Source organism: Hypanus sabinus, unplaced genomic scaffold (genome assembly GCF_030144855.1).
Source record: "Hypanus sabinus isolate sHypSab1 unplaced genomic scaffold, sHypSab1.hap1 scaffold_1149, whole genome shotgun sequence".
Classification (NCBI taxonomy): domain Eukaryota; kingdom Metazoa; phylum Chordata; class Chondrichthyes; order Myliobatiformes; family Dasyatidae; genus Hypanus; species Hypanus sabinus.
The window spans coordinates 25,748-51,754 of NW_026779207.1; the positions used below are offsets into that span (position 1 = coordinate 25,748).

Consider the following 26,007-nt stretch of genomic DNA (forward strand, 5'->3'; position numbering starts at 1 on the left):
CTGTGATAACCATTTCCTAGTATGAATATTTTTACCAGTCACCAACAGTATATTCATTAAATATTTATCTCTTTTCAACAATCCTTGAGGTATACACTGGTGAGGCGAACAGAACTGAGCACAGTGCTCCAAGTGGGGTATGACCAGTGTCCTAAGTAGCTGCAAAATTACCTCTCGGCTCCTAAATTCAATTCCACAGTTTATGAAGGCCAATGCACCGTATGCCCTCTTAACCACAGAGTCAACCAGCTCAGCTGCTTTGAGCGTCCTGTTGACTCGAACCCCAAGATCCCTCTGATCTTCCACACTACCAAGAGTCTTGTCATTAGTATTATATTCTGCCATAATATTTGACCCACCAAAATTAACCACTTCACTCTTATCTGGGTTAAACTCCATCTGCTATTTCTCAGTCCAGTTTTGCATCCTATCAATGTCCCGCTGTAACTTCCGAGAGCCCTCCACACTATCCACAACACCTCCAACCTTTGTGTCATCAGGAAACTTGCTAACCCATCGCTCCACTTCCTCCTCCAGCTCACGAAGAGTAAGGGTCCCAGAGCAGATTGTTGAGGCACTCCACTGGTGACCGACCACCATGCAGAAAATGACCCGTCTACAACCACGCTTTACGTTCTGTGGGAAAGCCAGTTCTGTATCCACAAAGTAAGTCCCCTTGGATCCCATGCCTCCTTACTTTCTCAATAAGCCTTGAATCGGATACTTTAACACATGCCTTGCTGAAATCCATATACACTACATCGATTGTTTTTTCTTCAGCTGTGGAAATGAGGAAATGTAGCTCCATGACATTGGAGCTACATTGTCGACCTGCGAAAAGTCTGCTGGATTATGAGGAACAGACCTGCAGAGAGATCGCAGACTGTCAGAACCATTGAACCATAGAACATTAGGGGTAATCATTAGGGGTAAACATTAGGGGTGTTTAATAGCCTCTTGGAAAGGCACATGGATGAAAGAAAAATGGAGGGTTTAGGGGTAGTGTGAGTTTGGTACATTTTTATGGATTAAATCGGTCGGCACAACATGGATGGCTGAAGGGCCTGTACTGTGCGTTAGTGTTCTATGGTTCTATTGTTCTATTACATTACAGAAATAGGCCTTTAGGCCCTTTCTGTCAGTGCCGAAACATTTTTATGCCAAGTCTCACTGACCTGCACCTGGATAATATCCCTCCATACACCTCTCATTCATCTACTTGTCCAGGTTTTTCTTAAATGCTAAAGGTGAGCACGAATTTACACTTCATCTGGCAGCTCATTCTACAGTCCAACCACGCTGTGTGTGTAGAAAACTCCACTAATGTTCCCTTTAAACGTCCCCCCTTTCACCCTTAAAGCCTGTCCTCTGACTTTTTCCTCCCCTCGCCTCAGTTTAAAATGCCTGCTTGCATTCAACCTATCTATAAACATCATAATTTCATCTACTTCTGTCAAAGGTCCTCTCATTCTTTTACACTCCATGAAATAAATTCATAACCTATTCAACCTTTCTCTGTAACTCAGTTTATCAAGACCCTGCAAATTCCGTGTAAAGCTTCTCTGCACTCTTTCAAACTTATTCAAAACTTCCTGAAAGTTGGTTACCAAAACTGCACACAATACACCAAATATAGCCTCACCAATGCGTCACCCAACCTCCCTCTCCGTTCCAACTCTTAAACCCAATACTTTGATTTATAAAGGGCAATGTTCGAAAGCTCTCTTTACGGCCCTATCTACCTGTGAAGTCACGTTTATGGTATGTTTTGACATAGAAAATAGAATAGTACAGCACATTAAAGGCCCTTCGGCCAACAATGTTGTGCCGACCCACAAACCCTGCCTCCCATATAAACCCCCACCTTAAATTCCTCCATAAAGTATCTTAAGCTGGCTGTCCACTCTGTCTATTCCTCTTAAAATTCCTCTTAATTACTTTTTATCTGTATTCCCAGATCCCTCTGTTCTACTGCACTCCTCTGTGCCTGCGATTTACCTTGTATGTTATACCTTGGTTTGTCCTTCCAAAGCGCAATACATCATACATGTCTGTATTATGCTCCATCTGCCATTTCAGTCCATTTTTTTCCAGCTGGTCAAAAACCCTCTACAAGCTTTGGAAACCTTCCCCACTGTCCACTACACCTTCAATCTTTGTATTGTCAGCAAAGTTGTTAATCCAATTTGCCACATTGTCATCCAGATCATAGATATCGATGACAAACAGCAATGGACCCAGCACTGGTCCCTATGGTACACTACTCGTCACAGGCTTCCATTCAGAGAAACAATCCTCCATTACCACTCTCTGGCTTCTCCCATTGAGCCATTGTCTAATCCAATTTGCTACCCCATAAGGTATAAGTAGCGACTGAATCTTCCTAACTACCCTGCTATGAGGGACATTGTCAAAGGGCTTACTGAATTTCATATAGACAACATGCACTGCCTTCGCTTCCTACACTTTACTGGTAACCTCCTCGAAAAAATCAATAGGTTTGAAAAACATGACCTACCACAAACAAAGCCATGTCGACTCTCCCTAATGAGCCCCTGTCTATCCAAATGCTTGTAGATCATGTATCTCAGTAATCCTTCCAATAATTTACCTACTACAGACGTCATATCTACCGGCCTATAATTTCGGGGATTACTTTTGGAGCATTTTTTAAACAACGAAACAGCATGAGCTCTCCTCCAATCCTCCGGCACCTCACCAGCAGATACCGACATTTTAAATATATCTGCCAGGGCCATTGCAATTACAACAGTTGTCGCATTCAAGGTGGGAGGGAATACCCTGTCAGGTCCCGGGGATTTATCCATTCTGATTTGCCTCAATTTAGCAAGCACCTTCTCCTCTTCAAACTCTATAGTATCCATGACCTCACTATTTGTTTGCCTTATTTCCATTGACTCCATGTCAGTTTTCTTAGTTCACACAGATGCAAAAATAAAAACATTTAAAATCTCCCTCATATATTTTGGTTCCATACAAAGCCTACCATCTGATCTTCAAGAGGACCAATTTTAAACCTTACACTCCTTTTGCTCTTAATACACCTGTAGAAGCTCTTACGATTATCCTTCACCTTGACTGCCAAAACTGTCTTCTTTTAGCCCTCCTGATTTCTTTCTTAAATAGATGTTTTGCACTTTCTGTACTCGTCAAGCAACTTCTTTGCTCTCTGTTTCCTATATGTGACGTATATCTCTCTTCTTCTTTATCAGAGTTCCAATATCCCTTGAGAACCAAGGTTCCTTATTCTTATTCACTTTTCTTTTATTCCTGACAGGAACATACAAACTGAGAAATCCTCCTTTGATGGCCACACACTCACCAATCACATCCTTTCCAGAGAACAACCTGACCCAATCCAAATGTTTCGATCATTTCTCATTACTTCAGATATGGCCTTTTTCCAGTTTAGATCCTCAACCCGAGGCCCAGATCCATCTTTATCCATGATCACGTTCAAACTAACTGTAAACAAACTGGAAACTAACTGGAAACAAACTGTTCCCCTACTTACACACTTCCTTCACCTGTCCCAACTTGTTTCCTCACAGGTGATCTAATATTGCATCCTCTCTAGTTGGAACTTCTTTATATTGATTTAGAAAAGTTTCCTAAGCACATTTTATAAACTCTCGACCTGTAACAGTATGGGAACCCCAATCAATATGTGGAAAATTAAAATCCCCAACTATCACAGCCTTATGTTTCCTGCAGCTGTCTGCGATCTCTCTGCAGATTTGCTAATCTAATTCCCGCTGACTATTGGGTGGTCTATAATGCATCCTAATTAAAGTGAATGTATTGTTTCTTATTGTTTCTCAGCTCCGCCCTAATGGCCTTGGTAAACAAACCCTCTAATCTGCCCTGCCTGAGCACTGCTGCAGCATTTCCCCTGTTAGCAATACCACCCAGCACCACCTCCCCAACACTCACCCTTCATCCCTCTGCCTCTATCACGTCTGAAACATCGGAACTCTGGAACATTGAGCAGCCAGTCCTGCCCCTCCTGTAGCCAAGTTTCAGTAATGACGAGACCGTCGTAATTCTATGTGTCAATCCACGCCTTCAGCTCGTCAGCCTTTCCCACAATACTCCCAGCATTGAAATCAACACACCTCAGATTATTACCGCCACACGCAACCCTTCTATTTGTGACATTGCATGAATAATCAGCATCATTTATTTTCACCCCCTCTCGACCATCTAGTCTGGCGCTCAATCGCACATCCCTGCAAATCTGGTTTAAGCCCTCCCAAGTAGCACTAAAAACCCTGCAAAGATATTGGTCCACTTGTAATTTAGGTATAACCCACCTTTCCTTTACAGGACCCAACTCCCCAGAAGAGGGCACAAGTATCCTGAAATCTGTAACTCTGTCCCTAGACCAGTTCCTCAGCCGCGTGTTCATCCTCCTGACCATCCTACTTTTACACACTCTGGCATTATTCTCATCTTGAGATTACCACCCTCGAGGTCCTGCTTTTTAACTTCCTACCAAGCTCTCTATACGCACCGTTCAGGACCTCCTCACTCTTTCTCCCATTGTCATTGGTACCGATGTGTACCATGACATCTGGCTGATCACCCTCCCATTTCAGAATGCTGACCACGCAATCCACATGCCCTTTCGTCTTCCATCGCCTGAAGGCAACCCAATTATCTGTGCCCTGCTCCTTTGGCGTAAAAACCTCCCTGAAAATATTATCTATAAACTCCTCATTCTCCCGAATGATCCGGAGGTAGTCCAGATCCTGCTCCAGATCCGTAAAGCGGTTTGTTCGGAGCTAAGCTGCAGCTGGATGCACTTCCCGCAGGTGTCGCTGTCAAGAACACCAGAGGTCTCACTGACTTCTCACACCCTGCAACAGGAGCATTCCAACATCCTGTCCGGCATGCTGTCTATTCTAAGCGAACAAAACAAAACATACCAGAACCTCCCCTCGCCTCTGGCTGCTCACGCCGAAGCCTGTTGAGCCAATGCCGTGCCACTCTGCTCATTCTCATTGCACTACCCGCTCTCAACGCCGCACCCTAAAATAACAACGTTGGCGCATACGTCAGGCGCCTGCGCAGTCTAGTCTAATTACTCCGAGCAGTAAAACACAAGATTTCTCTCCGACATGCCTTTACCACTTCCCTCTCAGCCTCTTGCTTCGTTGTATAAAATATTTTAGGCTTAATTTCTAAATGGATTGAATTTAAGTCCTGGGAGGTTATGCTGCATCTGCACAGGGTAGTGATGAGGCCGCACCTGGAGTACTGCATGCAGTTCCTGTCTCCTGACTTGAGAATGCATGTACTGATTTTGAAGGCGGTGCAGCGGAGTTTCACCATGTCAAATGCAGAGATGAGGGGATTAGACTATGAGAAGATATTGGATATCCTGCGACTCAATTCACTGCAATTCAGAATATGAGAGGAGATAGTATAGAAACAGATAAAATATGAAAGGTGATAGATAAGAAAGAAGCAGAGAAAGTTTTCTCTGATAGTAAAACTGACCTGGATGAGGAAGTGGAGGGATGGGTTATGACACAAAGGATTGAGTTGTTGAGGATAGTAAGGAGGGCTGTCAGAGGTTACCGCGGGACATTGAGTGAATGCAAAACTGGGCTGAGAAGTAGCAGATGGAGTTCAACACAAAAAATTGTGAAGTGGTTCATTTTGGTAGTTCAAGTATGATGGCAGAATATAGTATTAATTGTAAGACTCTTGGCAGTGTGGATAATCAGAGGGATCTTGGGTTCCTTGTCTACAAGACGCTCAAAGCAGCTATGCGGGATGACACTGTGGTTAAGGAGGCGCACAGTCTATTCGCATTCATCAATAGTGGAAGTGAATTTAGGAGCCGAGAGGTAATATTGCAGATATAGAGGACCCCAGTCAGACCACACTTTAAGTACTGTGCTCAGTTTTGGTTGTCTCACTACCGAAAGGATGTGCAGACAATAGAAATTGTGCAGAGGATATTTACAAGAATGTTTTATGGATTGGGGACAATTTATAATAAAGTGGACTGGTCAAAGAACACTGAGGCTGTCTACAAGAAGGGTCAGAGCAGTCTCTATTTCCTGAGGAGACTAAGGTCCTTTGATATCTGCTGGACGATGCTCAGGATGTTCTCCGAGTCTGTGGTGGCCAGTGCTGTCATGCAGAGAGACATTGATAGGATGCAGAAGTGAGCTGAGAGGTGGCAGATGGAGTGCAACCCTGAGGAGTGTGAGGTGGTACAGTTTGGAAGGACAAATTCCAAGGCAGAGTACAAAGTAAATGGCAGGATTCTTGTTGGTGTGGAGGAGCAGAGGGATGTGGGGGTAAATGTCCACAGATTCCTGAAAGTTGCCTCACAGATAGAGAGGGTAGTTAAGAAAACCTATGGGTTGTTACCATTCATAAGTCGAGGGATAGAGTTTAAGAGACGTGATGTAATGATGCATGTTTATAAAACTCTGGTTTGGCCACACTTGGAGTACTGTGTCCAGTTCTTGTCACCTCACTATAGGAGAGATGTGGGAGCATTGTAAAGGGTACAGAGGAGATTTACCAGGACGCTGCCTGGTTTAGAGTGTATGGATTATGTTCAGAGATTAAGGGAGCTAGGGCTTTACTCTTTGGAGAAAAGGGGGATGAGAGGAGACATGATAAGGGTGTACAAGATATTTATCGGAATAGACAGTGAGGACAGCCAGCACCTCTTCCCCAGGGCACCACTGTTCAGTACAAGACATGGATTTCAGGTAAGGGGAGGGAAGTTCAAGGGGGATATTAGGGGAAGTCTTTTGACACAGAGAATGGTTGGTGCGTGGAATGCACTGCCTGAGTCAGTGGTAGAGGTAAATACACTAGTGAAGTTTAAGAGACAACTAGACAGATACATGGCGGAATTTAAGGTGGGGGAAGGTTTATTAGAGGCAGGTTTGAGGGTCAGCACCAACTTGTGGGCCGAAGGGCCTGTAATGTGCTGTACTATGTTCTATGTTCTATATTTGCTGTTATGTGCTGGGGCAGCAGGCGGAGGGTAGCAGACACAAACGGAATCAACAAACTCATTCATAAGGCACGTCATACTTTGGGTTTGGAACTGGACTCTCTGACGGTGGTGTCTGAAAAGAGGATGCTGTTCAAGTTGCATGCCATCTTGGAAAATGACTCCGATCCACTCCATAATTTACTGGTTAGGCAGAGGAGTACATTCAGCCAGAGTCTCGTTCCACCGAATTGTAACGCTGAGCGTCATAGGAAGTCATTCCGGTCTGTGGCCATCAAAATTTACAACTCCTCCATCGGAGTGTCAGACACCCTGGGCCAATAGGCTGGTCCTGGACTTATTTCCACTTGGCACGATTAAATTATTATTATTTATAATTTTATATTGCTAAATTTCTAAACTGGTCTTGGTTGGTGCGTCTGTAACGAAACCCAATTTCACTCGGCATCAATAAAGTATGTCTTTCTGTCTGTCTGTCTGTCTGCCTGCCTGTCCTGTGAGGATAGTTTGAGTAAATTCGGCCTTTTCTCCCTGGAGCGGCAGAGGATGTCAGTTGACCTGAAGGAGGTGTATAAGATGATGAGAGGCGTTTCTCGCGTGGAAAGTCAGAGTCTTTATACATCTATACATCGTGCGGCAAGCAAGAGGACACCGGTTTCAGGTGCTGGGGACCAGGTACAGAGGAGATGTCAGGGGTATTTTTTTCACTCTGATAGTGGTGAGTGATTGGAATGGTCTGCCGGAAAAGCTTGTGGAGGCGGATACGATAGGGTCTTTTCAGATACATTTGGATAGGTATATGGAGCTTAGAAAAATAGAAGGCTATAAGTAAGCCTAGTATTTTCTCGGGTAGGGACATGATTGACACATCCTTATGGCCTGAAGGGTTTATATTGTGCTGTCGGGTTATTTTCTATGTTCTATGTGTTTCTCTATTAGATAACACCTGAGCTAGGGGACACTGTTAATAGTCTTACCATTAATGCTATAAACCTACGGCTCTTGTTCCTTGTTCCTGTAGGTTGATGGGATTTATCTGTTTCAAAACCTCGTGTTGTGAGTCCTGAGGCTCCTGTGCCTCCTACCTGGTGGTTGCGGAATAATAACTGTTGCTCAACTTGGTGTGTGTCCTGAGGCTCCTATACATCCCTACTTCTCTCCTGATGGATGAAGGTTAGTAACATTTTCTGAACCTCGTGGTTTGCCACGTGAGACCCCTGCACCTGTTCCCGATGCTTGAGGTATAATAATTGCTCCTGAACCTTGCTATGTGTGTCCAGAGGCTCCTGTATCTCCCTCCTGATGGCTGAGCGGCAGTAAGTGTTCCTGAACCTGGTGGTGTGGGTCCTGAAGCACCTGTACCTCTTTTCCGATTGTTAAGGGGTAATAACCGGTCCTAATCCTGGTGGTGAGGGTTCTGAGGCTGCTGTACCTTCTTACTGCTGGTTGAGGGGAAATAACTGTTCCAGAGACTGGTGGTGGAGAATGGCCTGAAACTCCTGTATCACCTTCCTGATGACTGAAGGTAATCACTATTTTCGAACCTAATGGTCTAGTTCCTGAGGCTTCTGTACCTCCGTCCTGATGGTTGATGATTAGTAACTGTCCCTGAACCAGGTAGAGAGCGAGCTGAGGATCCTGTAACTTCTAATAATTGTTGAGGGGTATAGCTTTTCCTGAACCTGTTGGTGTTGGTCCGGATGCTCCTGCACCTCCCTCCTGAAGGTTGAGGGGTAGTGAACATTTCTGAAACTGGTGTGAGTCCCGAGGCACCTGCACTTCCTATCTGATGGCTGAGGGTTAATATCTGTACCGAACCTGATGGTTTAGGAGCTGAGGCTCCTGTAGCTCCTTCCTGATGGTTGAGGATTAATATTGTGGGGAAATAACTGTTCCTGAACTTGAGGTTGAGTCTTGAGGCCAAAGATCTACAGTGACCGATTCTGCGAAATCTGGATGGTTGCAGGGTAATCTCCCTTCAGTGAGGGTACTCGTGACAATTTACATCAACAACGACATGATGTCTCCCTGTAGGTTCAGAATTTCTTTGTCAGCAAAACTCAAACGGTCACTCACTGTTCCCCATTTACACAGCAAACTTGTTGACAGGGATGGATCAACAGGAAGGTCGCTTGTTATTTTATATCAACGGTGGCCAAACCTCACGGTGAGGTGAAGAATGAAAGCTCAAACAATGGTTGAAAACTGCTGGAAATCAGCTCAGTCGAGGATGAGGTTTCTGCCAGACCATGTGAGGATGACTCCACTCTCTCCGGGGCCTGACGAAGTGAAACTCCCTCCACACCGACCCATGACACTCTCTCGGGGTTTGACACAGAGTCAGGCTCCTTCCACACCGTCCCATTACACACTCTTGGGGTCAGACAACGAGAGAATCTCCCTTCACACGGATCCACCACAGACACCCAGGGTCAGATACAGAGCGAAGCTCACTCCACACTGTCCATTCACACACAACCGGGGTTATGCAATATGAATCTCCCTACACACCGTCCCATCACAAATCCCCGGGACGTGACAGAGAATCTTTCAAACCGAGTCTGCATACACTCCCGGGGTCAGACACAGAACAAACTCCTTACACTCCATCCCATGACACACAGCCGGGGTCAGACAGAAGTAAATCTCCCTCCACAGTGTCTAAACATACAATCAGGGCATCAGACAGAGAGTGAGGATTCCTCCACACTGTCCAATCAGACGCTCCCAGGGTCAGACATGTGGTGAATCTGCCTCCCACCGTCATATCACCTACTCCTGATGTCCCACATAATCTCCCATCACTAATCTAGATTTGCTAGGGGGTTGTAACCGAAGTGAAGTGACTATGGAAAAGAAGGTTGGCTTACGGATAGACAGGGCTTACTGAGACAGTAAGGAGGCCTGGGATTCAAGACGACATTGCTTTGTGGATCCAGAACTAGCTTGACCACAGAACGCAAAGAGTAGTTGTAGACGGGTCATGTTCTGCATGGATGTCTATCACAAGTGCAGTGTCTTAGGGATCTCTTCAGGGACCCTTACTCCTCGTGATGTTATGCATAACCTGGTGAGGAAGTGGAGGGATGGTCTGTTGATAACTTATGACCACACTATGACACAAATGAAAAATTTCACACTTATCTGGGTTGAACTCCATCAACCACTTCTCAGCCCAGATTTGCGATTTATCAATTTCTCGCTGGAACCTCTGACAGCCCTCCACATTATCTACAATGCCTCCAACTTTAGAGTCATCAGCAAACCTACCATCGCATCCCTCTACCACCTCATCCAGGTCATTTTTATTTGTGCAAACAACTTTCCTGCCTCTATCTTATCTATCACCTTATTTTAAATCTGTTTCTGTTTATCGGTAACTTCGTAAAATAGAAGGTCATATGTAAGACTAGTAGTTTCAGAAGTAGGGACCTATTCGGTACGTCATTCTGAGCCGAAGGGCCTCTATTTATCTGTAGGCTTTCAATGTGGTCATGTTTCTAAAGGAAAGTGTGAGCCAGTTCCCCTACCCACAGTAGTTTGGAGAGTGTTGGAGTCTATTAATATAATTGAGGCACTTGCTGACACAGGATAAAATATGTCAACGTCAGCTTGGTTTTTGACATGCGACATCTTGCTGACAAATCTGTTAGAGTTCTTTGAGGAAGTATCCAGCAGGGTCACTAAAGAACAGGCAGTGGATGTCATTTACTGGACTTTCAGAAAGTATTTGGTAAAGCGGCATGAATGAGGCTGTTGAACAAGATAAAATCCTGTGGCGTTACGGCAAACACAGGCATGGAGAGAGGAATGGCTGACAGGCAGGAGGCAGCGAGTGGGTATAAAAGAGGCCTTCTCGGGTTGGCTGCCGGTGACTAGCGGTGTTACTCAGGGGGTCAGTGTGGGACCGCGACTTTTCTTATCATTTGTCAATGATTGAGTGGAATAGATGGCTTTGTGGCAATGTTTCTGGATAAAAGGAAAATAGACGTAGGGGTCAATTCCATTGTCAAAATCCTAGAACAATGTTGCTAACTAAAAGTCTCTTAAAAGTCCCCATTAGATCCACCTCCACCACCTTTGCTGGAAGTACAATATCGCTCTGTCGCAATCCATAAACTCTGTGTGAAAAACATGTCTCCGGCAATCCCTTGTGTATCATTCAAGCGCCTGCAAACTATGACCAAGCCACTCGAGGACGGTAGGTGAGATAAAGAGCGATGGAGGAGAGCTGAAAGAGAAAGAACGGGAGAGGGAGTGAGATACTGTGTGAGTGAGTGTCTGTGTGAGAGAGAAGGGAGAGAGAGAGAGAGAGAGAGAGAGAGAGGGAGAGAGAGGGAGAGAGGCAGAGGGAGTGAGAGGGAGAGAGAGAGGAGGGAGGAAGAGAGAGGGAGAGAAACAGAGCGAGTGCGAGAGAGAGAGAGGCAGCGAGAAACGGAATAGGGAACGAAAGAGATAGAGAGAGCGAGAACGAGAGGGAGAGAGAGAGAGGAGAGAGGGGGAGAGAGAGAGAGAGAGAGAGAGAGGACGAGAGAGGGGAGAGAGCGAGTGCAAGAGAGAGAGAGAGAGAAAGAGAGTGCGAGAGAGAGAGAGAGTGAGAGAGTTGGAATACGGAACGAAAGAGATAGAGCGCCACTGGATTCTGTTCATCTCTCTGCGAGGAAAGTGGATGTGCTGGGTCTTTGTGACCCAGCACTCTGTGTTTTCTCGCAGACAGATGGGCTGAAGTCCTGGCGGTGGTCAGGAGCTGTGTGCGCGTCCTTGGGGTAAATCAGCAAAGAACCGCGGGGTGCAAATCTCCAGGACAATAGAGGCTCTGTCTGAGTGATACAAATCCCTCCGACATTCGCTCCATCCTCATTCCTGCCCTCGGTCTCTTCTTCCCTTTCTTTTCCTGTATCCCACTCCGTATCCTCTCTCCCTACATCGAACTCCTTCCTTCTCCCTCATCACCCCACCTCCGATTCATTTCTCCGTCCACCGTCCACATACCTTCGCCCTCATCCCTTCCCTTCCTGCACTCTGTTACTTTCTATATCGCTCTGTCTCCTGCCAATCCTCGTCTCCGCTCCCTCTCATTCAATCCGTCCCTCTCTTCAACTCGTGCGCGCGCACTCTCTTTTATCCCTCCTCCTCCCGATCTCTCTCCATATCTTCCGTCTCTATTTCTCCCCTTTCTCCCTCTTTCCTTTCCCCGTCTTTATCGCTCGTTCCCTCTCTCTGCAGACACCCGACTATCTCCCAGTCATCCGTTTCTCTCCCTCCACGATCCTTCCCATTTCTCTCACTCTCCCATTTCTCCACAATTTCAGTGTTCTACCCCACCACTCTAATCACATTCTCCAACGCCCCATCCCCTCTCCTCCCCGACTTACTCCGCCTGCTCTCGGTTCCTCTCTTTAACAGCTGTTCATCTGCTGTTCGTTGGTGTCGGTCTAACTGTCCTATCAACACGGACTTCAGTTGACAACGGCTGCTTCCGCTTTCGAGCTCAGAGACGGAAAGAATCCTCGACAGGATGGACGGCAGCGAGACATACCTGAATGTGAAGTTCACCAAAATGGACTCACGGTCAACTTCACAAGGTGCGTGGGGCAGAGAGACGGAGTTAGGGAGTTTCACTCGGTGTTGATCCCGGGAGTGAGTGATGGGACGGTGAGGAGGGAGCTTAACACAATGTCTGACCCCGACAGTGTGCGATAGGACGCTGTGGAGGAAGATTAATTTTGTGTCTGACCCCGGGAGTCTATGATGGGACGGTGTGGAGGGAGAGTCACTCTGTGTCTGACCCCGGGAGTCTATGATGGGACGGTGTGGAGGGAGATTGACTCTGTGTCTGACCTCGGGAATGTGTCACGGGACGGTGTGAAGAGAGATTCACTCTGCGTCTGACCCAGAAAGTGTGTGATGGGACGGTGTGGAGGGAGATTCATTTCATGTCTAACCCCGGGAGTGTATGATGGGACGGTGTGGAGTGAGATTCACTCTGTGTCTGACCCTGGGAGTGTGTGATGGAACCGTGTGGAGGGAGCTTCACTCTGTGCCTGACCCCGGGAGTGTCTGATGGGACGGTGTTGAGGGAGATTCACTCCGTGTCTGACCACGGAAATATGTGATGGGAAGGTGTTGAGGGAGATTCACTCTGTGTCTGACCCCGGAAGCGTGTGATGGGACGGCATGGAGGGAGAATCACTCTGTGTCGTACGCCGGGAGTGTGAGATGGGACGGCGTGGAGGGAGATTCACTCTGTGCCGGACGCCGGGAGTGTGTGACTGGACCGTGTGGAGGGCGATTCATTTTATGTCTAACCCTGGGAGTGTGTGATGGGACTGCGTGGAGGGAGATTCATTTTATGTCTGACCCCGGGAGTGTGTGATGGGACGGTGTGGAGGGAGATTCACTCTGTGCCTGACCCTAGGAGTGTGTGATGGAACCGTGTGGAGGGAGCTTCTCTCTGTGTCTGAAATCGGGAGTGTATAATGGGATGGTGTGGAGGGAGATTCATCTTATGTCCAACCCCGGGAGTGTATGATGTGACGGAGAGCAGGGAGATTCACTCCGTGTCTGACCACGGAAGTGTGTGATCGGAAGGTGTTGAGGGAGATTCACTCTGTGCCTGACCCCGGGAGTGTCTGATGGGACGGTGTGGAGAGAGATTCATTCCGTGTCTGACCACGGAAGTGTGTGACGGGAAGGTGTTGAGGGAGATTCACTCTGTGTCTAACCCCGGAAGCGTGTGATGGGACGGTGTGGAGGGAGATTCACTCTGTGTCTGACCACGGAAGTGTGTGATGGGAAGTTGAGGGAGATCCACTCTGTGCCTGACCCCGGGAGTGTGTGATGGAACCGTGTGGAGGGAGCTTCACTCTGTGTCTGAAACCGGGAGTGTATAATGGGATGGTGTGGAGGGAGATTCATCTTATGTCCAACCCCGGGAGTGTATGATGTGACGGAGAGCAGGGAGATTCACTCCGTGTCTGACCACGGAAGTGTGTGATCGGAAGGTGTTGAGGGAGATTCACTCTGTGCCTGACCACGGAAGTGTGTGACGGGACGGCATGGAGGGAGACTCACTCTGTGCCGGACGCCGGAAGTGTGTGATTGGACCGTGTGGAGGGCGATTCATTTTATGTCTAACCCTTGGAGTGTGTGATGGGACTGTGAGGAGGGAGATTCATTTTATGTTTGACCCCGGGAGTGTGTGATGGGACAGTGTGGAGGGAGATTCACTCTGTGTCTTACCCCGGGAGTGTGTGATGGGACGGTGTGGAGGGAGATTCATTTTATCTCTGACCCCCGGAATGTATGATTGGACGGTATGGAGGCGTCCTCACCCGACTTCTGACTCTCCCTTTTCTGTTCTGTTGTACATGCAACCTAATGTCAAAAACATCTCGTCGCCCGGGTCCGGACAGTTCGAGGTCAGTTTCAGTTGGTCAGTTGGATAGAGAATTGATTGGCAAACAGGAAGCAAAGTGTGGAACTAAACGGGACCTTTTCAGATTGGCAGGCCGTGTCTAGTGTGGTACCGCAAGACTCAGTGCTGGGACCTCAGTTGTTTACAATATACATTAATGATTTAGACGAGGGAATTAAATGCAGCATCTCCACGTTTGTGGATGACACAAAGCTGGACGGCGTTTTTAGCTGTGAGGAGGATGCTGAGCGGCTGCAGGGTGACTTGGCTAGGTTAGCTGAGTGGGCAAATTAATGGCAGATGCAATTTAATGTTATCCACTTTGGTTGCAAGAACAGGAAAACAGATCTGTTTGTTTGCCGATTAGGAAAAGGGGAGGCGCAACGAGACTTGAGTGTCATTGTACATCAGGCATTGAAAGTGGGCATGCAGGTACAGTAGGCGGTGAAAAAGTCAAAAAGGTATTTTGGCATGCATAGCAAGAGGATTCGAGTACAGGAACAGGGAGGTCCCACTGTACTTGTACAAGGCCTTGGTGAGACTACACTTGGAGTATTGTGTTGCAGTTTTGTTCCCCTACTCCGAGGAAAGAGTTTCTTGTCATATAGGGAGCACAAAGAAGGTTCAGCAGATTGATTCCTGTAATGGCAGAACTTCCATATGAAGAAAGATGGATCGTCTAGGCTTATAGTCACTGGAATTTATAAAATTGCGGGAAGATCTTATCGAAACGCACAAAAATTCTAAAGGGATTTTTCAGTCTAGATGCAGGAAGATGGTTTCCGATGTTGGGTGTGTGGGGGGGGGGGAGTGGGTCCAGAATAAGGGATCAAAGTTTCAGGATAAAGGGGAAGCCTTTTAGGACCGAGATGAGGAAAACCTCTTCACGCAGAGAGTGGAGAATCTGTGTAATTCTCTGCCAGAGGAGACAGTTGAGTCCGGTTCATGGGCTATATTTAAGAGGAGGTTAGAAATGGACCTTTTGACTAAAGGGATCAGAGGGTATAGAAAGCAGGTGCAGGGTTCTGAGTTGGATGATCAGCCACGATCATGCCGAATGGCGGTGCGGGCTCGAAGAGTCGAATGGCCTACTCCCGCACCGATTTCTCTATGTTTCTATGTTTCATCTTTGTTGGATTGATTCTGTTTAGGTGAGGCGTCCAATCCCGCCGAGAGATCTGAGGGCAAATGTACAGTTACCCTATTGATTCCCTGTTTGAGTATCAGGCTGAGTGAACGCGTGGGAGAGACGATGGGAGGGGCTCCGAAATGTGGGGTGATGAGTTGGGAGGGTGCCGTGAAGAGTGAGCCCCTGGAACGGACGATATAGAGGGAGCGCCTTGGGGTGTTTTAAGAGAGAGTGCTGTAGAGGGTTCGGTGTGGAGAGTGCGCGGCATGAAGCCTTAACTACTGTCTCCCTTTTTAAACCCCACTCCCTTCCCCGCCTTCCCTTCTCTCCCCTCCCACCCTCTCCTCTCTCCCTTCTCTCTCCGTCTCTCCTCCCTCTCCTCCTTTTCCCTTCTGATTCCCACTGTCCCCTTCTCTTCGCCCTCTCTCAATGTCCCCTCTCCCTCCTGTCTCTACTTTATCACAATCACCGGTTCTACCACTGTCGGTCTCTGTCTCGCGCTCTGTCCCTCTTTCCCCGCTCCCTCTCATCATTTTCCGTCCGCCCTTCCCAATCTTCCCACCTCGCTCTGCCCCTACATTTGCCTCTCATATCCCCTCTGCCTTCTCCTCCTCTCTATCCACGACACTTTTCCTTCTCCCGACTACTCTGCCCTCGCTCTTCTCTCTCTCTCTCAAATTTTCTTCTTCTTTGTCCCCATCCCTCTGCCATTTTTCTCCTCTCTCACTCTCCCTTCTCAATCCCCCTTTCTTTTGCCCTCTCTCACAGCTCTCCGTGACCTCTCACTGTTCCCGATTTTCTCCCCTGTCCCGCCCCCGTTTCCGCATATCTCACCCCGTTCTCCCTCCCCAATCTTTCTGCTCAACCTTCCCGCCCATCGCCCCTATCTCTTTCTCCCCCTATCTGTCCATTGCTCTTCTCTTCTGCCTCGCTGTGTCTCTCATCTCTCTCCCCCCCCCCCCCTCTCCCTCAACCTCTCTCTGGCTATCTCACCCTATCTATCTATCTATCTCTCTCTCTCTCTCTGACACCCTCCCCCATTTTCTACCGCTCGCACTCACTTCCTTCTCTGACTGTCTGATTTGCTCTCTCCCAGACGGTCTGAACTCCAGCTACTCAGAGCTGAAATTTCAGAAAGAGGAACCCAGCATTGATGAGGACGAAGATCCTCCCATTTCCTCGGGACCCAGCGTTCCGTCAACCACTGCAGAAACAGGTCAGAGTTCGCAGAAATGACGTCTTTCCGGAGGGGTCACGTGCCATACTACCAATGGTCCAAGCTTCTAATGCATCTGCTTCGACCACTTCCTCTGTCTCGTTCCATGGACTGACCACAGTCTTGTAACAACAGGCTGACACTCGGATCCCCAGTGAAATTCCTTTCTGTGAGGTGTTTACATGATCTAGATGAAAATGTAGATGGGTGGGCTAGAAACATAGAAACATAGAAAACATACATCACAATACAGGCCCTTCGGCTCACAAAGCTGTGCCGGGCATGTCCCTACCTTTAAACTACATTGGCTTTACCCATAGCCCTCTATTTTTCTAAGCTCCATGTACCCATCCAGGAGTCTCTTAAAAGACCCTATCGTTTCTACCTCCACCGCCGCCGCCGGCAGCACTTTCTACACGCTCACCACTCTCTGGGTAAAAAAAAACTTACGCTCAGTACGAACTTCCAAGCAGCTTAAAACCATGCCCTCTCGTGCTAGGCATTTCTGTCCTGGGAATAAGTCTCTGGCTATTCGCACGATCAAAGCCTCTCATCATCTTGTCCACATCTATCAGGTCACCTCTCATTCTCAGTGGCCCTAAAAAGTAAAGGCCGAGTTCTCTCAACCTATTCTCATAAGGCACGCTCCACAATCCAGGCAACATTCTTGTATATATCCTCCGCACCCTTTCTGCGGTTTCCACGGCTTTACTATAGTGAGGTGAGCAGAACTGAGCACAGTACTCCAGCTGGGGTCTGGCCAGGGTCCTATATAGATGCAATATTACCTCTCGGCTCTTAAATGTATATAAAATGATCTGGATGAAATTGTAGATGGGTGGTTTAGTAGGTTTGCAGATGTTACGGCGAGAGATGATGTGGAGAGCGGGGAAGACTGACACACAATTCAGTGTGACGTAGATCAGTAACGGATATGGTTTGGAGACCGGGCAGATGGAGTTTAACCCGGACAAGCCTAAAATGTTACACCTTGTTAGGTCAAATGATAGAAATGACACACTATCAGTGTTGAAACACAGAAACATAGAAAACCTACAGCACAAAGCGGGCCCTTCAGAGCACAGTGCTGCGCCGAACATGTCCTTACTTTAGATGGGCAGAGGATCTTGCAGTCCATGTTCATAGCTCCCTGAACGTGGCTGCACAGTTTGATGGGATGGTTAAGATGGTCCTATGGCATTCTTGTCTTTATTAGTCGGGACATTGAGTACAAATGTCAGGGAGTTATGTTGCAACTTTATAAAAATCGCTAGCAGACCTGAATCAGGCGTATTGAATACAGTTCTGGTCACCCCATTATCGGAAGGATGTCAGGGCGTTGGGGAGCCTCCGGAGAGGTTTAACAGGACTCTGCAGGGATTCGGTGGCATGTGTTACAACGAGAGGTCGGACACCTGGGTCGCTTCCTCGGGAGGAAGCGGAGGAGGCTCAGGGGAGACTAGTTAGGCTGAATCAGGCGTATTGTATACAGTGTTGAAACGACCTGACTAATCTCTGGAATCCGTCAGACATCTGTCAGCCTTTGCCAAGTCAAGGCATTTGGAGTTTGCTGAGGCACCAAAAGGCACTGGTGAGAACACACTTAGAGAATTGCGTGCAGTTTAGGGCTCCTTATACATACTGACATCAGAGAGGGTTCAGAGAAGATTCACGAGAACGATTCCAGGAATAACAGTGTCGCTGTATGAGGAACATCTGGCAGCCTCTGGTCTGTATTCCCTGAGGTTCAGTAGAATGAGGGGGGATATCGTAGAAACTTTCCGAATGCTGGAAGGCCTGAACAGATCAGATATGGAAATATTATTTTCCATGGTAAGGAATTTTGGGACAAGAGGGCACAGCTTTAGGACTGAAGGAAGACCTTTTCGAACTGAAGTGCGGAGAATTTACTTTAGTCAGAGGCTGGTAAAGCTGTGGAATTTATTGCCGCGAGCAGCTGCGGAAGGCAGGTCACTGGGTGCGTATAAGGCAGAGAGATATAGGTTCCTAATTATCCAGCGTTTCAAAGGGGACGGGGAAAATGCAGGGGATGAGGATGACTGAAATAATTTGATCAGCCCATGATTGAATGGCGGACAGTCTCGGAGGCCCGAATGGCCTACTACTGCTACTACATCTTATGAAACATAAAAACAGAGAAGAATTACTGCTCAATACAATCCTCTCACAAGACCCTGTGTTCCCCGGCTCCACCGCGGTTGCCGGTCCCCATTCCACACACTCTCCACTCTCTGAGTAGAAAACCTACCCCTGAAATCTCCTCTGTACCTACTCCCCAGCACCGTAAACCTATTCTTCCTGAGGCAACCATTCCAGCCCCTGGGAACAAAGCCTCCGTCCATCCACAAGATCAATTCCTCTCATCATCTTGTACACCTCTAACAAGGCACGTTTCATCCCCTTTCGCCCCAAGGAGGAAAGGCCGAATTTAGTGAACCTATTCTCATCAGGCATGCTTCCCAATCCAGGCAACGTGCTTGTAAATCTCCTCCTCACCTTACCTCTCGACTCCTAAATTCAATCCCATGACTGATGAAGTCTAATACACCGTCAGCCTTCTTCACCGCAGAGTCAACCTGCGCAGCTCCTTTGAGCGTCCTGTGGACTCGGACCTCCAGATCCCTCTGATCCTCCACACTGACAAGAGACTTACCATTAATACTATATTCTGCCATCATATTTGACCTACCAAAATGAACCACTTCACACTTATCTGTGTTGAATTCCATCTGTCACTTCTCAGCCCTGTTTTACATCCTAGCAATATCCTGCTGTGACCTCTGACAGCCCTCCACATTTTCCCCAACACCTCCAACTTCTGTGTCATCAGTAAACATACTAACCCGTCCCTCCCCTTCCTCATCCAGCTTATTTATAAAAATCACGACGAATAAGGGTTCCAGAACAGATCCCTGAGGCACTCCGACCTCCATGCAGATTATGGCACTTCTACAGCAAATCTTTGCCTTCTATGGGCAAGCCAGTTCTGGGACCCACAAAGCAATATTGCTTTGGATCCCATGCCTCCTTCCTTCCTCAATAAGCCTTGAATGGGGTACCTTACCCAATGCCTTGCTGAAATCCATGTACGCTACATCTACTGCTCTTCCGTCATCAACGTGTTTGGTCACATCCTTGGGCTCGTAAGGCACCACCTTCCCTTTACAAATCCATGCCGATTACTTCTAATCATTTTACACGTCTTCAAATGTTCTCATTTCTTGCCTCGCAGCATCTTCTCCATAAACTGAGGTAAGACGCACTGGTTTATAATTTTCTGGGCTATCCCTACTCCCTTTCTGGAATAAGGGAACAACATCCGCAACCCTCCAATCGTTCGGAACTTCTCCTGTGGCTATTGATGATGCATAGTGCGTCGACATAGGCTTAGCAGTCTCCTCCCTTTCCTCTCACTGCAGCCTGCAGTACATTTCCTCCATTCCAGGCGACGTATCCAACTAGATGCTCTCCAAAAGATCCAGCTCATTCTCTTTCTGAATATCTGCATGCTCAATCTGTTCAGACTGCAGCAAATCATCACTACAATCACTAAGATATTGAAGTATTCAGTAAACAGCTCTTATGGACTCATTAAATATGTGTTATAATCTTATGATCGTATGGTCTCTCCACAGCTGCGCAAGAGCAGGAGTCCAAAATTAAAATCGGAAATAGACCGTACCGTCTTATCTTCCTACTCTGTCTAGTTACATCCGCCCTCATCGTGACAGTGGCCGGACTCTCGATCCATGGTGAGTGGAACCGGCTCCGTGTGGAGTCAGACCGTAAATAGAGCAGAATAAATTATTATTGCAAAGCACCATAGTGACACCAACCCCTTAACGTAACACCGATTAAAAACCCCTGTCATAGGGAAGAGGGATGATCATAGAACATTGAACATACAATAGTACATCACGTTACAGGTATTTCGGCCCACAATGTTGTGTCGACCCTCAGAACCTAGCCCCATACAACCGCCCACCTTAAATTCCTCCATATACCTGTCTAATAGTCTCTTAAACTTCACTATTTTATCTGCCTCCACCACTGACTCAGGCAGTTCATTCCACGCACCAACCGCTGTCTGAGTGAAAGACATTCCTCTGATATCCCCCTTGAATTTCCTTCCCCTTACCTAAAAGTCGTGTCCTCTTGTACTGAGCAGTGGTGCCCTGGGGAAGAGGAGCTAGCTGTCCACTCTCACTGTATCTCTTAATATCTTGTACACCTCTATCTTGTCTCCTCTTATCCTCCTTCTCTTCAAAGTGTAAAGCCCTAGCTCCCTTCAACTCTGATCAGAATCCATACTCTCGAAACCAGGCAGCATCCTGGTAAATCACCTCTGTACCCTTTCCAACGCTTCAACATCCTTCCTATAGTGGGGCGACCAGAACTGGACACGCAACTCCAAGTGTGGCCTAACCAGAGTTTTCTACAGCTGCATCATTACATCGCGTATCTTAAAGTCTATTCCTCGACTTATGAAAGCTAACACCCCATAAGCTTTCTTAACTACACTATCTACCTGTGGGGCAACTTTCAGGAATCTGTGAACATGTACCCAGAGATCCCTCTGCTTCTCCACACTTTCATGTATCCTGCCATTTACTTTATTCTCCTCCTTGGAGTTTGTCCTCCACTTCTCACTTCTCTGGGTTGAACTCTATCTGTCACTTCTCAGCCCACTTCTGCATCCTATCAATGTCTCTCCCCAATCTTTGACAATCCTGTACACGATCTACAACACCACCAACCTTTGTGCAGTCTGCAAACTTCCCAAACCACCCTTCTACCCCCACATCCAGGTCGGTATTAAATATCACAAAAAAGTAGAGGTCCCAGAACAGAACCTCATGGGACAAACCTCGTCACAACCCACCACTCCGAATGTACTCGCATCCACCACAACACTCTGCCTTCTGCAGGCAAGCCAGCTCTGAATCCACCTGGCCAAACCTAGTTGGATCCTATGCCTTCTGACTTTCTGAATAAGCCTACTCTGTGGAAACTTGTCAAATGTCTTACTAAAATCCACGTAGATCACACCCACTGCACTACCCTCATCTATATGCCTGGTCACCTCCTCAAATAAGTCTATCGGGCTTGTTAGGCACGATTTGCCCTTCACAAAGCCATGCTGACTGTCCCTGATTAGACCATCCTGATGAGGTCCTGAATTGTGAGTTTCGGGAATTAGGCAGACGTCGGAAGAACAGGAGCTTAAGGGTGACGGTCTCAGGTTTGCTGCCAGTGTTACGTGATAGTGACGTTAAGAATTGGAGGAGATGGCAGTTGAATGTGTGGCTGACGAGCTGGTGCAGGGGGCAAGGCTTTAGATTTTTGCATCATCGGAATCCCTTCTGGGAAAGGTGGGACCAGTACAGATTGGATTGGTTGCACCTGAACTGGAAGGGGAAGTATATCCTTTCAGGTCGGTGGTTCGGGAGGGTTTACAATAGGCTGCAAGGAAGATGGGACCCAGAGTGATAGAACAGTGGAAGACGTGCATGGAGTAAATCCAGATCTAACATGCAGAGAGTTTTTCAGGAAAGAGTAGCAGAATAAAGAGTGCAAATGATAGTGGTGTTGTGGGTAGTGCAGAGGATTGTCGAAAACTGCAGTGATAAACTGATTGGATGCAGAAGTGGACTGACAAGTGGCAGATGGAATTCGACCGGGAGAAATGTGAGGTGGTACACTTTGGAAAGACAATCTCCAAGGCAGAGTACAAAGTAAATGGCAGGAGAATTGGTAGTGCGGAGGAGCAGAGGAATCAGGAGGTAAATGTTCATAGATCCCTAAAAGTTGCCTAATAGGTCGATAGGATACATCGGAAAGCTTAAGGGCTGTTAGATTTCTGAAGTTGAGGTATAGATTTTAAGAATCGCGGGGTAATGGTGCAGCTCTATAAAACTTTGCTTAGGCCACACTTGGAGTACAGTGTCCAGTTCCGGTCACCTCACCTTAGGAAGGCTGCGGAAGAATTGGAAAGGGTGCAGAGGAGATTGACTAGGACTTTTCTTAGTTTAGAGAGTCTGAATTATGATCAGAGATTATGGTAACTAGGGCTTTACTCTTTGGTGAGAGAAATGATAGAGTTATACAAGATATTAAGAGGAATAGAGATGGAGTGTCCAGTCAGCACCTCTTCCCCAGGCCCGCACTGCTCAATGCAAGAGGACATGGCTTTAGGGTAAGGGGTTGGAGGTTGAAAGAGGATATTAGAGGAAGGTTTTTTATTTATTCAGAGAGTGGGTCGGGCTTGGAACGCACTGTCTGAGTCAGTAGCGGAGTCAGATTCACTGGTGAAATTTAAGAGACTGCTAGACAGGAATGAGGAGTAATTTCAGGTGGGGAGTTATATGGAAGGCAGGGTTTAAGGGTCGGCATAACATTCTGGGCAGAAGGACCTGATAAAACACGACCTTTCCCGTAACACAATCGACACGCCAATGCTTTTACAGTACCAGGCCCTTCAACGAGACACAGATACACTCCTGACCGCGACACTGACACGACCATTGCCATGACACACACATGGATGACACACTGACCGTAACGTACCCCCCACGAACATCGACATGACCCTGATCCTTACTGATAAACTCCTCAAGCGGACACACCTTACAGTGACACCGATACGCTCCTAACAGTGACACTGATGTACCGTGACACCTTCACGTGATTCGCAATGCACCATATTGTGAAAAAGAGTCACAAGTCACTGTAAGACCCCTTACCGAGACAGTATCACCCCTGAACATAAGCCGATGCTCCGCTCACTGAGGCAAGTACCCACACCTCACACTGACACAGGCAAACGCCTTAATGTGATACAGGCACCTAAATTCATAATAACACTGATATATTACTCTCCGTGATACCGACACACACCTCAGACTGACACTCTCACACACACGGTGGCCATGACATGTCTCTCCCCGTGTCACAGGCACACCCCTCTTTGTGAGAACAGCAAACTCCACACCATGACACAGATATTCCACCCACGGTGACACAACCAGGCCCTCACGCTGACATTTTCCTCATCTTGACATCGAGATACACTTCATTGTGCCCCGGTACACCTCTCGCCGGGGCACAGAAACTCCTATCACAGTGACACCGACACGTACCTCGGACATGCGCTGCACCTTACTAACGCAGACCCCCATGGTAATAACAACGAAATCTTCACCGGGACATTGATATACCCCTCAGCGTAACACAGAAAAGCCCCTCAAGGTGGCGCCGACGCCTCTCACTGTGCCACCAGCAAATGCTTCACTGTGTCACCCTTCGCCGAGACACAGACCCAAAACTTTCTGTGACCAGTTTGCTAGCGAGACGCTGACTCACGTGTCACTGTAAACGCTAAACATCCTTCCCCTTCTCTCTCAGTGTCACAGATCCGTCAGTCTCAGATCACATCCGGCCGTAACTTCCAGCTCTTTTGGGATGAGTATCACGAGATGAACAGGACCCAGCGCCAATGTCGACTACAATTCCATGAGTTAAACTCCACCCTACAATCCAAAATATTGGAGAATTCCCACCTGGATCTCTCCCAGAGAACCTGTCTCAAGAATCTCTCTGCGCTCAACTCTAATCTGTCCGATCTTAAACGAATGCACAGCGATCTCCGTCACCAGTTCACTGAGATGGAAACGAAGTACAGATCTGTCAACGAAACTAAGGCTCAAATCTGTGAATTGTTGACCAGCAGAAGAGGTAAGGCATCACCCCCCTCTTTCACCCGCTCCTCATCACAGGGCAGGCATGGAGAGAGGAAGCGTCACTCTGTGCTTGATATCGGGAGTGTGTGAAGAGATGGTGTGGAGGGTGATTCACTCTGTGTTTGACCCGGTGTGTGTGTGATGGGACTGCGTGCAGGAAGTTTCACTCTATCAATGAATACAGGAGTGTGTGATGGGACGTTGTGGAGTTGGATTCACTCTGTGTTTGAATCTGGGTGTGTGTGACGGTATCGTGGAGAAAAAAAAAAACTTCAGACTTGGTTTGAATCCGGGACTGAATAATGGGACTGTGCAGAGGGAGTTTCACCATCTGCCTGACTCCCGGAGTTTCTAATGGGATCGTAGAGAGAGAGCGTCTGGGTCTGACTACGGGAGTGTGTGATCTAGCATTGCAGAGGCGCCTTCATTCTGTGTGACACCATATGTGTGATTGGATATTGTGGAGGGAGTGTGAACTCGTGCGTGTGCCATGGGAGGGGCTGGGCCTAAGTACGCTTTTTCTGAGAACGCAGGGGGTGTGATAGGACCGTTCAGAGAGATCTTCACTCGCCAGGAAGTGTGTGATGGGGCGAAGGGAGGGGGATTCACACTGTTTTGAACTCGGGAGTGTGTGATGGAATCGTGTGGAGGCAGCTTCACTTTGTGTCTGATAGTTTGCTCTGTGGTGCGTTGAGTAGCTGTAAAGGAAAACAAAAACACTCTCCCTCTGAGACAGCGGGAGAGTTTAAAAAGCGAACAGATTAACGGAGCAGGTGATGGAGTAGTGGGAGACAGAGTAGGAAGGCTTTGGCTCGACAGGCTTCGGCGAGCAGAGACCGAGGACGAGCTTGCTCCCAGTGAGGTAAGGCCGGGTAAACTCTTTCAATTACTTAGAAGTAGGTAATGGAGGCAGCAGTTAGGACAATCGAATGCTCCGTTTGCGGGATGTGGGAAGTCAGGGCGAGCACAATTGGCCCTGATGACTACACCTGTAAAGGTGCATCCAGCTGCAGCTCCTGACAAACCGAGTTAGGGAACTGGATGAACATCTGATCATTCATGAGGGAGAGGCAAAAATTGATAGGACTTTCATGGAGATAGTCACCCCTAAGAGTCAGGAGACAGGTAGCTGTGTGACTGTCTGGTGAGGACAAGAGAATAGGCAGGAAAAGCAGAGCACACCGGTGACCGTTCCAAACAACAATAAGTATACCGTTTAGGATGCTGCTCGTGGGGAGGACCTTCCAGAAGTTCTGAGTTGTCACGTCGAATGCATCAACACTGGATCCCAGAAGTGAAAGAGGGAAAAGTGGAGAGAAGTGATGGGGGTACAATAGTTAGGGGGACAGATAAGAGGCTCTGTGGGAGAGATCGAGAATCTCGGATGGTCTGTTGCCTCCCTGGTGCCACAGCCCGCGATATCTCGGATCGAGTTCTCAGTATTCTCAAGAGGGAGGGTAAGCAGCCGGATGTCGT

General features: G+C 47.6%; 1 protein-coding gene across 1 annotated transcript in view; it reads left to right on the top strand.

Annotated features, from left to right (window-relative positions):
• The first annotated feature begins 563 nt into the window (after window positions 1–563).
• LOC132386414 (low affinity immunoglobulin epsilon Fc receptor-like) overlaps window positions 564–26,007 on the top strand; it is a 34,918-nt gene continuing 9,474 nt past the window's right edge. Inside the window, exons 1-6 of the mRNA XM_059958691.1 lie at window positions 564–666; window positions 8,031–8,182; window positions 12,416–12,594; window positions 16,652–16,771; window positions 20,428–20,544; window positions 24,197–24,526. Of these exons, the coding sequence (XP_059814674.1) occupies window positions 12,528–12,594; window positions 16,652–16,771; window positions 20,428–20,544; window positions 24,197–24,526 (634 nt within the window). The 5' untranslated portion in view covers window positions 564–666; window positions 8,031–8,182; window positions 12,416–12,527. The remainder of the gene's footprint in view (window positions 667–8,030; window positions 8,183–12,415; window positions 12,595–16,651; window positions 16,772–20,427; window positions 20,545–24,196; window positions 24,527–26,007) is intronic.